At 45.2% G+C, this 13,029-nt stretch overlaps 1 protein-coding gene across 2 annotated transcripts in view; it reads left to right on the forward strand.

The window, feature by feature from the left end:
• The window catches only part of MAPK14 (mitogen-activated protein kinase 14), a 61,966-nt gene extending 57,010 nt beyond the window's left edge, over positions 1 to 4,956 (forward strand). For both annotated transcript variants that reach the window (XM_010949015.3, XM_010949013.3), the window contains exons 11-12: positions 1,517 to 1,690; positions 2,558 to 4,956. In XM_010949015.3, coding sequence (XP_010947317.1) covers positions 1,517 to 1,690; positions 2,558 to 2,625 — 242 coding nt within the window. In that variant the 3' untranslated portion in view covers positions 2,626 to 4,956. The remainder of the gene's footprint in view (positions 1 to 1,516; positions 1,691 to 2,557) is intronic.
• The last annotated feature ends 8,073 nt before the right edge of the window (positions 4,957 to 13,029 follow it).

The raw sequence follows: 13,029 nt of genomic DNA on the forward strand, positions 1-13,029 counted from the left end.
TTCAGGAAACAGTCTTCCCCTTCACCACCCATCCCTGCCCTCTTCCACTTTTAAGGAACTGTTTGTAAAGCCTCAGATGCCTTTGTTTCAGCAAAGTGATAACTGTGGTCATGGCAGTATTTGTCTTCCCAAAGTGCCACCATTCTGAAACTCAGAGCATTTATAAGATAGAATTAGAAAAAACACTATTTTGTGACCCCTAATGAAGTACTTGCTAGGAAGGAAAGCCAGTGGATGGTAAAAGCCATAAGTGAAAGAAACTGATACTCACCATAGTGCTGAAGTCTCCCACAGGCTACTTGTTTGGGATAAAAAAGAAACATCTTAACCCAGTGGTCAAATTCAGTATCATTATTAATGGGACAGATGGCCTTAATTTGCCATAAAGTACACAGCATCACCTGTGAAATATTCTTGCCAAAATTTTTAGATCCAACATGGTTTACAGAAGATACATGGGATAGAGGAAAACAAGGGCAGAGATAACACAATAGCACAGAGAAACAATCAGACAAATCCCTAATGATGAGTGTTTTCAAGACCACTGGAGGGTCTTTTCAGGTTAAAGTTAGGGGAAAATAGCATCCAGAGGTTGGGGGGTTATTCTAGAATTAAGAGATACTAAGGAAACTCAGTCAGATGTTGTGCATAGCCCTTGATTGGATCCTGGGTTGACCAAACTAGGTATAAAAGACAACTTTGGGACAATCGGTGAAATGTTAACATGAACTGGATTTTAGATGATTTTTGGGAATTACATACTTGTCAGATATAGTAGTAGTTTTATGATTGTATAGGAAGCTGCCTTTATGCTGAAATATTTAGCAGTAAAGTGTCATGTCTGTAATTTTAATTATAGACAGCAAAAAATATATACATAAATATAGAAGATTAACTATTGGATATGGATGGTAGGCATATGCATATTCACTGTCCTATTGTTCTGTATACTGACATTTTTCATTCTTTTATGCAGATACCATGTCTCACCCACACACCCATATAAAACCCTCAGTTCATTATTTGAAGATCCATTTGATGAATATTTATTTGCCTTATGTTAGTCAGTAAACAGTGAAGGGGGACAAAAAGGTAAAAAACAACAACGAAAAAACTCAGCTCTACTTTCTCTTCTAGATCGTTTTACTTACGAGCTTTCGTTTTGACAGTTTGACTGCAGTGGTAGCAGTTTGACACTGACATTCCACAAAAGCTTGTTCAAACACAATCTCAGTTATTTTTAAAAATTCTTCTTTAGTAATGTATTCTTAAAAAATACAAAATCAATCCATCCATCCATCCATCCATCCATGCATACACACACACAGGCTTGCACGTACACACACACGTATACGTGTAAAAGAGGAAAGGAGTAACGTAGCCTAGCGCACATGCTCTGGTGGAGAGTTCTTTGGGTATGAAGGGTCAAATCTGTGTGTTTGCTGTTAGTACGGCCTAAATTTTTGGTAACATGTTAAAAACTCTTCTTTTTCCTTCCAACTTGTGGTGCTGATAGCTGTCGACTTGCTGGAGAAGATGCTCGTATTGGACTCAGATAAGAGGATTACCGCAGCCCAAGCCCTGGCACATGCCTACTTTGCTCAGTACCACGATCCTGACGATGAACCCGTGGCTGATCCTTATGATCAGTCTTTTGAAAGCAGGGACCTCCTTATAGATGAGTGGAAAAGTAAGTCATAAGGGCAGAATTAACATCTAGCTTGAGAACTTAGATTTTAAAATCTTCCCTGAGTGAGCCACTAACCAGAAGCCGTGGGGGGAAAAAATTAAAACTTGTAATTAGGGTCTCTAATGCAGAATGAATATGTTCATCTGATGAAAACTGTCTGTTGTAGATGATGACACTCTGGACCTTTGAGATGCTTCTGTCTGGTCTGATTTAGTGCATAGCCCCTCATGCCTGCATAGAGCTTTGAGGTTCGCAGAATCTTTGCATTTACTTCATCTGTCTGAGATAAGTAGGGAATAGGGTATCTTTACAGTTTTATAATTGATAGAACTGGGGCAAAGGGAGTTTGTATCTTACCTATTTTTCCTTCAGACCTAGTTAAGGACACAGCCAGAAATGGAACTCAGGCCCAATCTTATATTCTTTCCATAAAATGCAAATTTAGAATTCCAGTTAAATCCCCAAAACCAGGATTATCTGTTGCTATAATGCATGGGAATGCTGTTTCTCTTGAGCATCTTCTCCAGAGAGCTTGTAGAGGAGGCCCTGAGTGATGAAAGAAATAAGAAAAAATGGTTCTTTTATATGTATCCATGGAGATACCGGGGATTCAACCCAGGACCACGTGTATGCTAAGCATGCTCTACCATTGAGCTGTACCTCCCCTCTTACATGTATCCTTGAACATCTCTGTAATCACATGTTTCATTAGGGCATCATCACATACAAGCAATGAGGCAGTTATTTGAAGTAGCCCCTCGAACCACTAGCCCAGACAGGGAGGAAGGATCTTGAGCTTAGAAGTTAGGGTGCTTGCCAGCAAAGTGTATAAATGCTCACATCCTGCTTCTCCTTCCCAATTTCTAGGCCTGACCTATGATGAAGTCATCAGCTTTGTGCCGCCACCCCTTGACCAAGAAGAGATGGAGTCTTGAGTATCTGGTTTCTGTTCTGTTGATCCCACTTCACTGTGAGGGGAAGGCCTTTTCATGGGAACTCTCCAAATATCATTCAAGTGCCCAAGTGCCTCTTGTTGCAAAGATTTCCTCCGTGGTGGAAGGGGTGTGTGTGTGTGTGGATGCGTGTGTGTTCTTGTGTGTTCGTGTGTGTGTCTGACTTTGCAGGCGGGCAGGAGAACATGAGCGGACTGTGATCACGGTGACCGTACTTGGAGTCACAGGTCTCTGTGTGGCAGTCTGTGCTTGCTCTTTGTGTGAGTCGGCTGGGCAGGCAGGAGCTGCCATCGTGTTAGGGTTTGTTAAATGCAAAGTAAAAGCTATTAAACATCCCAGACCCCAGTCATGCTTTGGCCGTTTTGGCCTCTCCTGTGGCCCCACCTTGAAGGTGGGGGTTAGTCTTGACCACATCCCTGAGTGGCACAGGGAGAAGGCTCACCCATTCTGGCTGCTTCACATCTGAAGCCGTCCCTCAGTGACGCATCAGCCAAAAAGGACCAACTGGCTTCTGTGCACTAGTCCATGATGAACCTGCTAAGCGTGACTCTCAGAACTCAACAGGTGTACCTGAAACTATAAATATGTTTGTGCCTTAAAAGAGAGAAGAAGGTGTGGTTAGTTAGGAGGGTACAGCAGATGAAGTTCTGAGGCAGGCAAGTTGTCAGTTGTCGGACGGCCACTTGTGAAGCCGAAGTCACCAGCGAGCCTTCGGAGGCACCGTGTGTGCATGTCTGAGCATGCGTATATGTACTTCTCTCTCTTCCTCACGCCCCGACCCCCAGGTGTCATTGCCATTTCTCTGCTCACCCACTTCAGTGCAGAGGTTCCTTCAGTATTGGCATAGTCGGAGGCTGGTTCTTGCTGTCTGTGTACTTCCTGTGTGTTCTTTATTCCCAGCAGAATGAGGATGTGTTTTGCACGTCTTGCTATTTGAGCATGCACAGCTGCTTGTCCTGTTTCCTTCGGGAGGCCCTGGTGCCAGGCGAGTTTGCCAGTGGAGACTTCGTGGGTAGTTCAGGACCCATGTCACCTCGGCAGATGTTGTGGGCAGGTGATGCCACCCTCTCTTCAGCCCCCAGTGCTATTTTGTGTTGAACACAATTGATATTCAAGGTGCTTTTGATGTGAAAACTATGAAGAAATTAAACAGATGGATGTATAGCATTTTCATTCTTGCCATCTGGTTTTCAACAAACTATTTTGGGGGAGCCGTCAACCGGAAAAGATCAGGGTTTTTCCCAGGAATATCTCAGACTTTGGAAAACAAGTTCTCGTCACGTCCAATAACCAATGCTAAGAAATGCTGAAAATCAAAGTGAAAAATAAAAAGCTCATGAGGCCAGAAACTCCTTTTGCCATCTTTGTCTAAATATAGTTATTAAAAAGAAAAAAGAAGAAGAAGTAATGAGGTATTTTTTTCCACCCTTTGGAAAAGGGTCTTCTTGGCAGCTTAACATTGACTTCTTGGTCTTGGTTTGGGGAGAAATAAATTTTATTTCAGAATTTTGTATAATGCAGGAATCGTATGAGAATGTGATTCTTTTTGATGGGGAGAAAGGGCAAGTTATTTTAATATTTTGTATTTTCAACTTTATAAAGATGAAATATCCTCAGGGGTGGAGAAGAGTTGTTTTCATAATTTTCTGAATTTCAGGCATCTTGTGCTACATAAGGGCCCGTATAGTTAAACCTTTTGTGAAATAAGAAAGCATAGAGCCACGTCCAGTGTTGGCTGTGTGTCCAAGTCTTGTATTTGGGCCAAGGTGTTTCCATTTCTCTGTCACAGTGCAGTGATATGTGCACTCCAGAGGGACAGGGTAGGACCCCCAAGTCAACTGGAGCGAGAAGGAAGGAGGCAGCTGATGGTGATCACACATCACCCAAGATTTGCCCCCTCTTTAAAGGAAACTGAACACAAAGGCCTCATCTCCTTTATATGCAGTTCACATCCTCATAATCCACAGCAAGATGAATTTGATCAGCCATGTTTTGTTGTAAATGCTAGTGTGATTTCCTACAGAAATATTGCTCTGAATATTTTTTTCATAAAGGTCTTCTTTGCACATGAGACCATATACGTGTTAGGAGGCCTAATGCTCCAGGAGCCCGGACTCAGCTGGAGCCTGTGGAAGAGCTTCCTGGTTTCTGACCATAATGCTCCCATTTCCTGATTTCTCTGAACAGAAAACGAGAGAGAGAATGAGGGAAAATGCTATTTTATTTGTATTCATGAACTTGGCTGTAATCAGTTATGCCATATAGGATGTCATACAATACCACTGGGTAAAATAAAGCCTATTTTTCAAAGTATTGAGTTTCTCAAATTTGTTATATTTTTCTCTTTATTGTTTTTATCTACTGCACAATATGGCATTATACTAATGGTCTTTGGGCTGTGGCCTGGCATACATTTCTGACAGATCTTAATATTACTCCTAAAATTTGGAAAACATTTGTAGAGCCCCTTAGTTGTACACTTTATGGTGGGGCAGAAATAGTTTGCCAACCCCTGGCCTCAGATTTCAATTTACTCATCTGAAAAATGAAGTTTGTTTAAATATATGTGCGTCCTTTTCAGCTTTGACATTCTAAGACTATGTGTAGAAAGTTAGACTTTTATGTTAAAATTGTGGAGACAAGGTTGGATTGTGTATGTGGTTTATAGACCTCTGAGCAAACGTATCTGGTGACTCTTTTATCATATGACCCTTGCAATCGTCTTCAAAACTACTGCATTGCATCACAAGGTTAAAGAGCCACAAGGTCTCACGGTTGTTTCTGGGGCCAGTGTTGGTGTCCTTCCTTTCTCTGTGGCCCAGGCATGCTGACAGGTGTCTGGGGGTGGTGAGGCCCCCCGCCTGTGGGTATAGGGAGTGTGCGGCGGGGGTTTTCATCCTGTGTTGTCTGGTCTCCGGCTGGCAGCTGGGAGTGATGGCAGGGATAGGGGCAAACCAGGCACAGGCTCTTCATCCTGTCCTCGGTGACTTCTTAAGGGGATGAGCGAAAAGGGAGCCAGTCATGTGTGTACACCAGCCCCTGTCGGGATCAGACAATTGTAGGAGATAGTTTGCCTCCACGTACGGAGTCAGCGCCATGATGCAACCTTCCACCTGGCTTCAGAGAGCAGAGGGCCTGCTCAGCTCAAGGAGAGAGTTGACACCAGGAAAAGCTCACCTGAAGTGAATCCACTTAAAATGGGGACCAGAATCTGATTGGGTGTGTTGGGGATTTGGGGAGAGAGGAAGTCTGATGGGGACTTTAATCATGAAAACTGAATGAAATTATAAAAGCTTATTCATAATTTCAATATATTCTTATAATGAACAAAGAAAAAATCACGTTTGCCTTTTGAGTGAAACCATGTTTAGTATCCTATGGTATCCTTACTGTTTGATTTTTGCAGTATAATCTAGAGGGAATTTTTGCAGAAATATTTGAGATCTTCCTCAGTTTCTTTATGGACCTCAGCCTTTTGATATTCACATTGTTCTTTTTTATAAGTATCTCTAGGTGACCACCTTATCACATCTCCCTTTATTGTTAACGTCTGAGTCTGCCAGGTCCACATTTTTCAGTGTGTTTGCTTGAGATTTGAGCAGTTTTTTATAGCATTATTTGTCAAGTTTGAGATCCACTGTCTTGCAAGATTTGCAATTAATCTGCATTATATATGTGTCATTTGTCATATGTTTACAATATAATCAGTTAGAGACTAACAGAAGCCTAGAATGGGTAGGACAGACACTCTGGGTTCAGATACTTACGAAGCAAGGAGGGGCTACTTTTATAAGTAGTCTGTCCATTAATGAAGGTTTCCACGTGATGACTTTCACTTCTCAATGCAGTCTCATGGCGACAGGACTTGGCTAATGAACATGCAAATAATGAAGACCTTTTAACTTATAGTTCAGGTATGTTTTAATATACATACTCTTTGAACTTAGCATCTATACTTCTCAGAACTTAGAGGCCTCACAAGTACACAACGAAAAAGTAAGACTATTCAGTATCATTCTTTGTAATAGCAAAACATTGGAAGTAGCCCATGTATGTGTCAACAAGGACTTGATTGAATAAGGTGGCCAACTCTTAGCAACCATCTCTGGGTAGTGATAGATTATAGGAGGCTCTGACTTTTTGTGTAATTTCTGATAGATCTCTTTTTTTAAAAACGCTGAACAATTTATTTTGCATCATTTCCCTAAGGACTTGCTGGCTGCTGCTGGCCAAGGAAGAGGGGTCAAAAGGGCACCAAAGTCCAAATCAGCCTCCACTGGGCACTTAGTGCCTTGTCTCGCTCAGCGCACGCTGGGCCTCTTGCCCAGGTCCCAGCATCCCCCCACCCCCCGCTTCCTTATCATGTGGGGTAGAAATGCACCTCCAGGCCTCTGGAGAGAAGCAGGCTGATGAGGGGCTGCGGCAGCCACCTTTTCTCCCTTCAGTGCTTCCCTCCGCAGTTTCACGTCCCTTCCTCTCCCTCTCCATGGCTCGGCTCTAAATGCACCGTGTCTCCCCGTGCTCTTGCTTTCTCACTCTCCTGGTCTTTGTGCGTGACATTCCCTCTGCCTAGGATGCCCTGCCTCTCCTCCCCCACTCCTCTGGGCTAAGTTCCAGTGTCACTCTGTAAACCCTCCCCGAGCATCCCCAAGCTTGCTTTAGGTGCGCCTCCTGTGTGCTGCTTTCACCCGCTGGCGTTGACCAGAGGCGGCACCTATCACATTGCTTTGTCATTGCCTGGTGTTTGTTATCACCTGCTCAAGAGAAAAAACATGAAGGCTAAGAATGCAGGCTCAGGAACCAATCTGAGTCAAATCCTAGCCTATCTCCCAGTGATACAATCTTGGGCAAATTATCTCTCTGAACTTACCTCACAGGGTCGTTGTGAGAATTAAATGAGTCAACGTACGTAAAGCCTGTGGCATACAGTAAGTGCTCGATAAGTGTTAGCTCAGGGCTGTACGTCCTTGAAGGCACAGACTGTCTTGTGCACTATCCTGTCCCCATCACCTAGCATGGTACCTACCTGGCACACGTGCATCCAACCTTTATTGACTGAGTCAGTGAGTGACTATCATCTTTTAATCACTGGCAGATCATCTTGTCCTCTGCTTCCTGTTTTTACAGTCGACAATCTTTAGAAGCAAAGACCATCTAAAGAAAGAAAGTAACCAAATATGTACAGGTTATCCACCCTATAGAATAAGGTGTTGTGTGAAAGCTCCCAGTTTAAGAAGAGACAAGTGTTAAGAGGTTGAATCTCTTGGCTCCATCTTGCTGTGTGATTCAAGTTGGATGCACAGCAATTTAATGAATTGAAACAAGGGTCAAAAGATTATCAATGGTGGCTGATGGCCATGATCCAGATAGTTCCTACTGTTCCCCCATCCATCTGCCATTTTAAAGTGGAACTACCAGGGAAAACAAAGGTGAATTGGAAATCACTAGGGTAGCTTGCAGCCTCATTCAGCTGTTCCACATATAGCTATTGGGTAACTTCTATGTGTCAGACACCAGGAACATGGGAAAAAAACATAAAAGATCCCTGCCCTCTTGGAGTTGATGTTCTAATAGGGGGAGACAGTTGTAAATGGTGACTGCTGTTTCCCTGGCACTGTAGGGCAGAACCTCAGCAAACGGTGCTGGTGGCCATTTCACATGCACCCATGATTCACCTCCCTGGTGCCTGGCAGAGAGGGAGTGGGATTTTTTGTGGGAGTCCTAGGCCTGTGTGTCCTCCCAGGTGTTACCTTGACCTGATCAGCTGGCTCCACTTGCAGGGCTGCCGACTAGCCGTCTGTTTCTGATTGTAAGGTGTGAAATCATCGTCTGCTGCCACTACACAAAGGCTTGTTCCTGCCCCATCACTGCTCAGGCATGACACAGCTGATGGTCTGAGCCCTAGACGGAAGGGTCACACCCACAGCTCTGCCGGGTGACAGGCAGTGACTATTTGATAATGGCTGCTGACAAAGTGCTTGTGGTGGGGAGTGTCCCCAACAGGAGGCTGTTCTGCCCCCAACAAGCCTCATCCTGATCCCTAGTTAGGATACACCCCCACCCCACCCAGCCTCTCCCCAGCCTCAGCTGGAGTCAGGTGCCCACTCCGGGTATTTCTGTAACTTGCACCAAGATTACTGGGGTCAAAGCAATTACTACATTACTTTTTCTAACTACATATTACTCTTCTTTCATGATACAAATAAAATGTGTTTATTGTTGAAAAAAATGTTCAGTGTAGCTAGGTAACATCCACTGTCCCACTACCTGGAAATAATAGCTCTTGACAGGTTGGTTTAACTCCCAGAAAATTTCCTAAATCTGTAAAAATGCATAACTTTTATAAAAACAGATGCTTATTATTCACTCATCTGTGTCAATAAATGGTGTTGAAACAACTGGACATCTGTTTTTCACTTGTAGCCAAAGTCCTTTCCAGACAAATCAACGGTTTAAATGGAAAAGGGCACTTGAAGCATGTTGCAAAGCCTGGAAACCGTAACGGAAAGGCTGATGAATTTGACTACACAAAAATGATAAAGCTTTCTTTACTGGAAGCAGTTAGGCAGGATTTAGTAAGGGTGGAAGCTATATACCCCTATGACCTTGCATTCTCCTTCTAGGTAATTATTCTAGAGAAATTTTCCTAGATGGGCTTAAGGAAATGAATACCGGGACTTTTCTCTCAGCATTATTTGTAATAGCAGAAGAAGAAAAAAAAAACTGGAACAAACCTCAAAGTCCATTATTAGGAGAATAGGAAGATAAATTGTAGTGCATTCATATGACGAAATAGTACATAGCAGGGAGAACAAATAAAGTAGAATGACTTTGCCTCCCCCCAGATTTTGTCTGTGTCCCAGGGACATTTGGCAGGGTCTGGAGACATTCTTGGTTCTCACACCTGGAGAGGGGGCGGTGAGCAACTGGCCCCTAGTGGGTGGAGGCCGGGGACGCTGCTGTGATGCACTGGACAGCCCAGCATCCCCCTCCCCACAAAGCAAAGAATTATCAGGCCCCAAACGTGAATGTCACTGGTGCTCAGACGGAGGAACCTGTGCTAGACTAAATCAACGCAGGCAGATCTCAACAATCTTGAGTGACAAAGGAAACCGCAGAATTACCTAGTTTGACATTTCTACAGATACATGCATATGTAGCACAAGTAAAAAGCACATATGGGAATAATATGCACCAATTTCCCAAATCTGGAATTCAGGCATTATTTTTTTTCTTTTACTTATTTCTCATGATGTTGGAACTGCCTCTTTATTGATACAAAAGATAAACAATACGGTGACAGTGTGTCCCCCTGTGGCTGTTTTATGTAGACTAAATATACAGCTATGGAATTATCAGGAGAAATGAGGGGCACATTTTCACCGTTTTGATAACAAATTCCCGAACAGTTCTCCTAAAAGCTCGTACCAACTTACACTCCTAGCCGCAGGTGACAGTATGTTGTGATTTCTTTGTTTGCTCTGCCTCCCTCGCTAGGGCATGAGCTTCCTGGGGACATAGGGTATGGGACATGACATCTGTCCTTGTATCTTCAGTGTCTTGATAGGTGCTCAGCAAAATTTGGTTGAATGGATTACAGCTTTACAACACGTTGCTGAGGTATGGAGGACGGAGAGAAAGAAGGCACTCATCCCTCAAGAAACCTACAGTTAGTTTAGTTTTGTTAGAAAATCAACTGCTGAGCTATGATCCTGCAGGACTCAAAGGACGGAGAGGGCACTTGGGGAGGAGCAGCCTGGCAAAGCCGATCCCAGGAAGTGCTACTGAGCCAGGTCTTGAGGCATGAGAGTCCTCCCCATCCTTGGCAAAGCAGAGGAATGGCATTCCAGATGGGCAACAGCTCAAAGGTGTGGTGACAGGGGTGAGTAAGGCATGTTTGCGAGATGGTTAGAATGGAGGTCATTTGTGCATAGACTCCGTGGAGGATCTGATTAGCAAGAAAAGCAAGCCTTGTCCAACAGGCTGAGAAGTTTAAACTTTACCCCCCAGGCAGCCGGGAGCGAAAAGACAAGGAGGCAAGGCTGCGCTAACCAGGAAGATTAATCACTGCTGGTTCACCCATCACACCTGTCCAGTTCTGCTCTCAAAGTGCCCCGCTGGTGCGCCCTCTCCAGGGAACCATGGCTAAATCCCAGCCCCCTGCAGGTTAGGAAGGGCGGAAGGGTGGCGTTAGGGAAGGCGGCAGGGCCTGTGAGGCAGGGTGAAGGGGACCAGCTGGTGGCTTGTACCCAAGGAGCCCTTACTTCTTCCTGTGCCGCACCTTGGCTCCAGAGGCGTGCTGGAGCCTGCACGTGGTGGCTCTTGGGAGCTGATTTTGTGCACCTCTTCTCAACTCCGTGTTCCGTGACATCAGATTGGTAGCATGAACTTGGCCACGGTGGGGGTATTTATGCCACAGAGATCGACAAACTACGCATCGGGTCTTCTGTCCCCCAGCCCTGTTTTCTGGCACACTACTGGCTGTTTTCTTCTGGAAGTAAGGGGAAATCAGTTACTCAATTTGGAGAAGAGCAGGAGGGGAGATTCTTGTTTAGGGAAGCTAACTGGAACCTTTAAGAAAATGAGTGTGTGCCAAATAATGGACCCACCATCTGAAGTAAACCCAGATTCCTAAGAGGCAAAGACTGGCCCTTCACAGGCACCATTCAGTGCAGCTGAGCATAGCGGTTACCAACACTGACTCTGCAGCGAGACTCCTGGGCTTGAATCCTGGCTCTGCTATTTATTTACTAGCTGTGTGACCTTGGGCAAGTCACTTCACCTCTCTGTGACTTATGTTTGTCCTATGTAAAATGAAGGATATTATTAGCCCATCTCAAAGGGTTCTTGAGAGGATTAAATGAGTTACATGTACATAAGCTCTTAGAACAACTTTTGACAAGTAACTAGTGCTCTGTCAATAGTTGTTAAACACGTAAAATAGAAAACTGAAGTACGCAGGGAGGCAATGTGACTTCAGGTCACCCAGGGAGTTGAGGCAGAGCTGGACTCAGAGCCCACGCCTCTGCCATGGCAGGTAGCCCCACTAGTCTTGTCTGGATTTCTTTGACCTGACAAAGGTCATGGGACTCCTGGGGTTGATCCATGTGTCTTGGTGTTGGCTGTGTACATAGAAGGCTGACCCAGTGGCCTCTGGCCTGGAACTGCTGGTTGTTGAGGTGTCCTCCAGGTACAGAGCTGCCTCTGCCTGGGGCAGGTCACTCAGGAGCCCAGGCAGCACAGTGACCCTATTACCGAGGTTTGGCAGGTCATTTGAGCCAGCACTGCCCCAGGCATGAAGGTGACTTCCACCAAACTATCAGTTGCAAACAAACAAGACAGAGACGTACGGTAATAATAGTAGCTCCTGTTTATAAAGCCCCTACTACGTACCTGCCATTCGATCAGTCACTGGATGCCAGGCAGTGCTCTAGGAACTTGGGATTCAGCAACGAACAAAATAGACAAAATGCCTACCTTTGTAGAGCTGACATTTGTTAAGTGTATATATAAGATACACAATGGCTTGAAGGAAAGTGAGGCCGGGAAAGTCTGGTGGGCCCGGGCTTGTGATGGGTCAGGGAGGACTCTCAGAGGAGGTGATGTGTGGCAGTCCTGAAGGGCAGGAAGGAGCACCATGCACAAGGCCTGCAACCTTGCTTCCACAGTCTCATTGCCAGGTGGGTGTTGCTGTCCTATTGTACTGATGAGGAAGCTCAGAGACATGCACTCACCTGTGCAAGGTCACACAGCTCTAAGTGTTGGCGTGAGAGTCAAACCCAGTTCTGCCCCGCAGTCCTCGGCTACTCTCCTCTGGCTCACCAAAGTACTAGTCCATCCAAGAACGTGGATGTCACATAGCCTGGGGGTGTATGGCTGCAGGCAGCCAAGATCTTGGGGTCGGGAGGGTATGTACAGGGTTCCTGAGGGGAGCAGGTCTGCAGTTCACTCAGGAACACCTCCTTGAAGAGGTGAGTTTGGAGCTGAACTTTAAAGACCAGGAAGAAAGGGCAGTTCCAAAGCGTGGCGCGTCTGGCTTATCCAGAACCTCAGTGGGAGCAGTGAGGGCCGTAGACAGGGAGGGGCCTGTTTGTAATGAAGTTTGGTGCAACCTCTTGGCGAGAAAAAAGTTCCCCAAATTCTGGTTGTGCACCCTGGTTCTTAACCAAGAGCCTTTTACCACCACACACAGGTCCAGACTTGCACACACAGCATATACCCATGGGCCTTGCCTCAGGGAACAGGGAGAGAAAGTGGAAGCCACACCTCCAGGCCAGATGGTGCCCACCTGACAAAGACCACACAACCCAGACACCTCCCAGGAGGCTGGTTCCAAGCATATTCCCCCACTGATGTTCCTGTACTTCCACCATTTGTGTCTTCAAA

This window comes from Camelus bactrianus, chromosome 20 (genome assembly GCF_048773025.1).
Source record: "Camelus bactrianus isolate YW-2024 breed Bactrian camel chromosome 20, ASM4877302v1, whole genome shotgun sequence".
Taxonomy (NCBI): Eukaryota; Metazoa; Chordata; class Mammalia; order Artiodactyla; family Camelidae; genus Camelus; species Camelus bactrianus.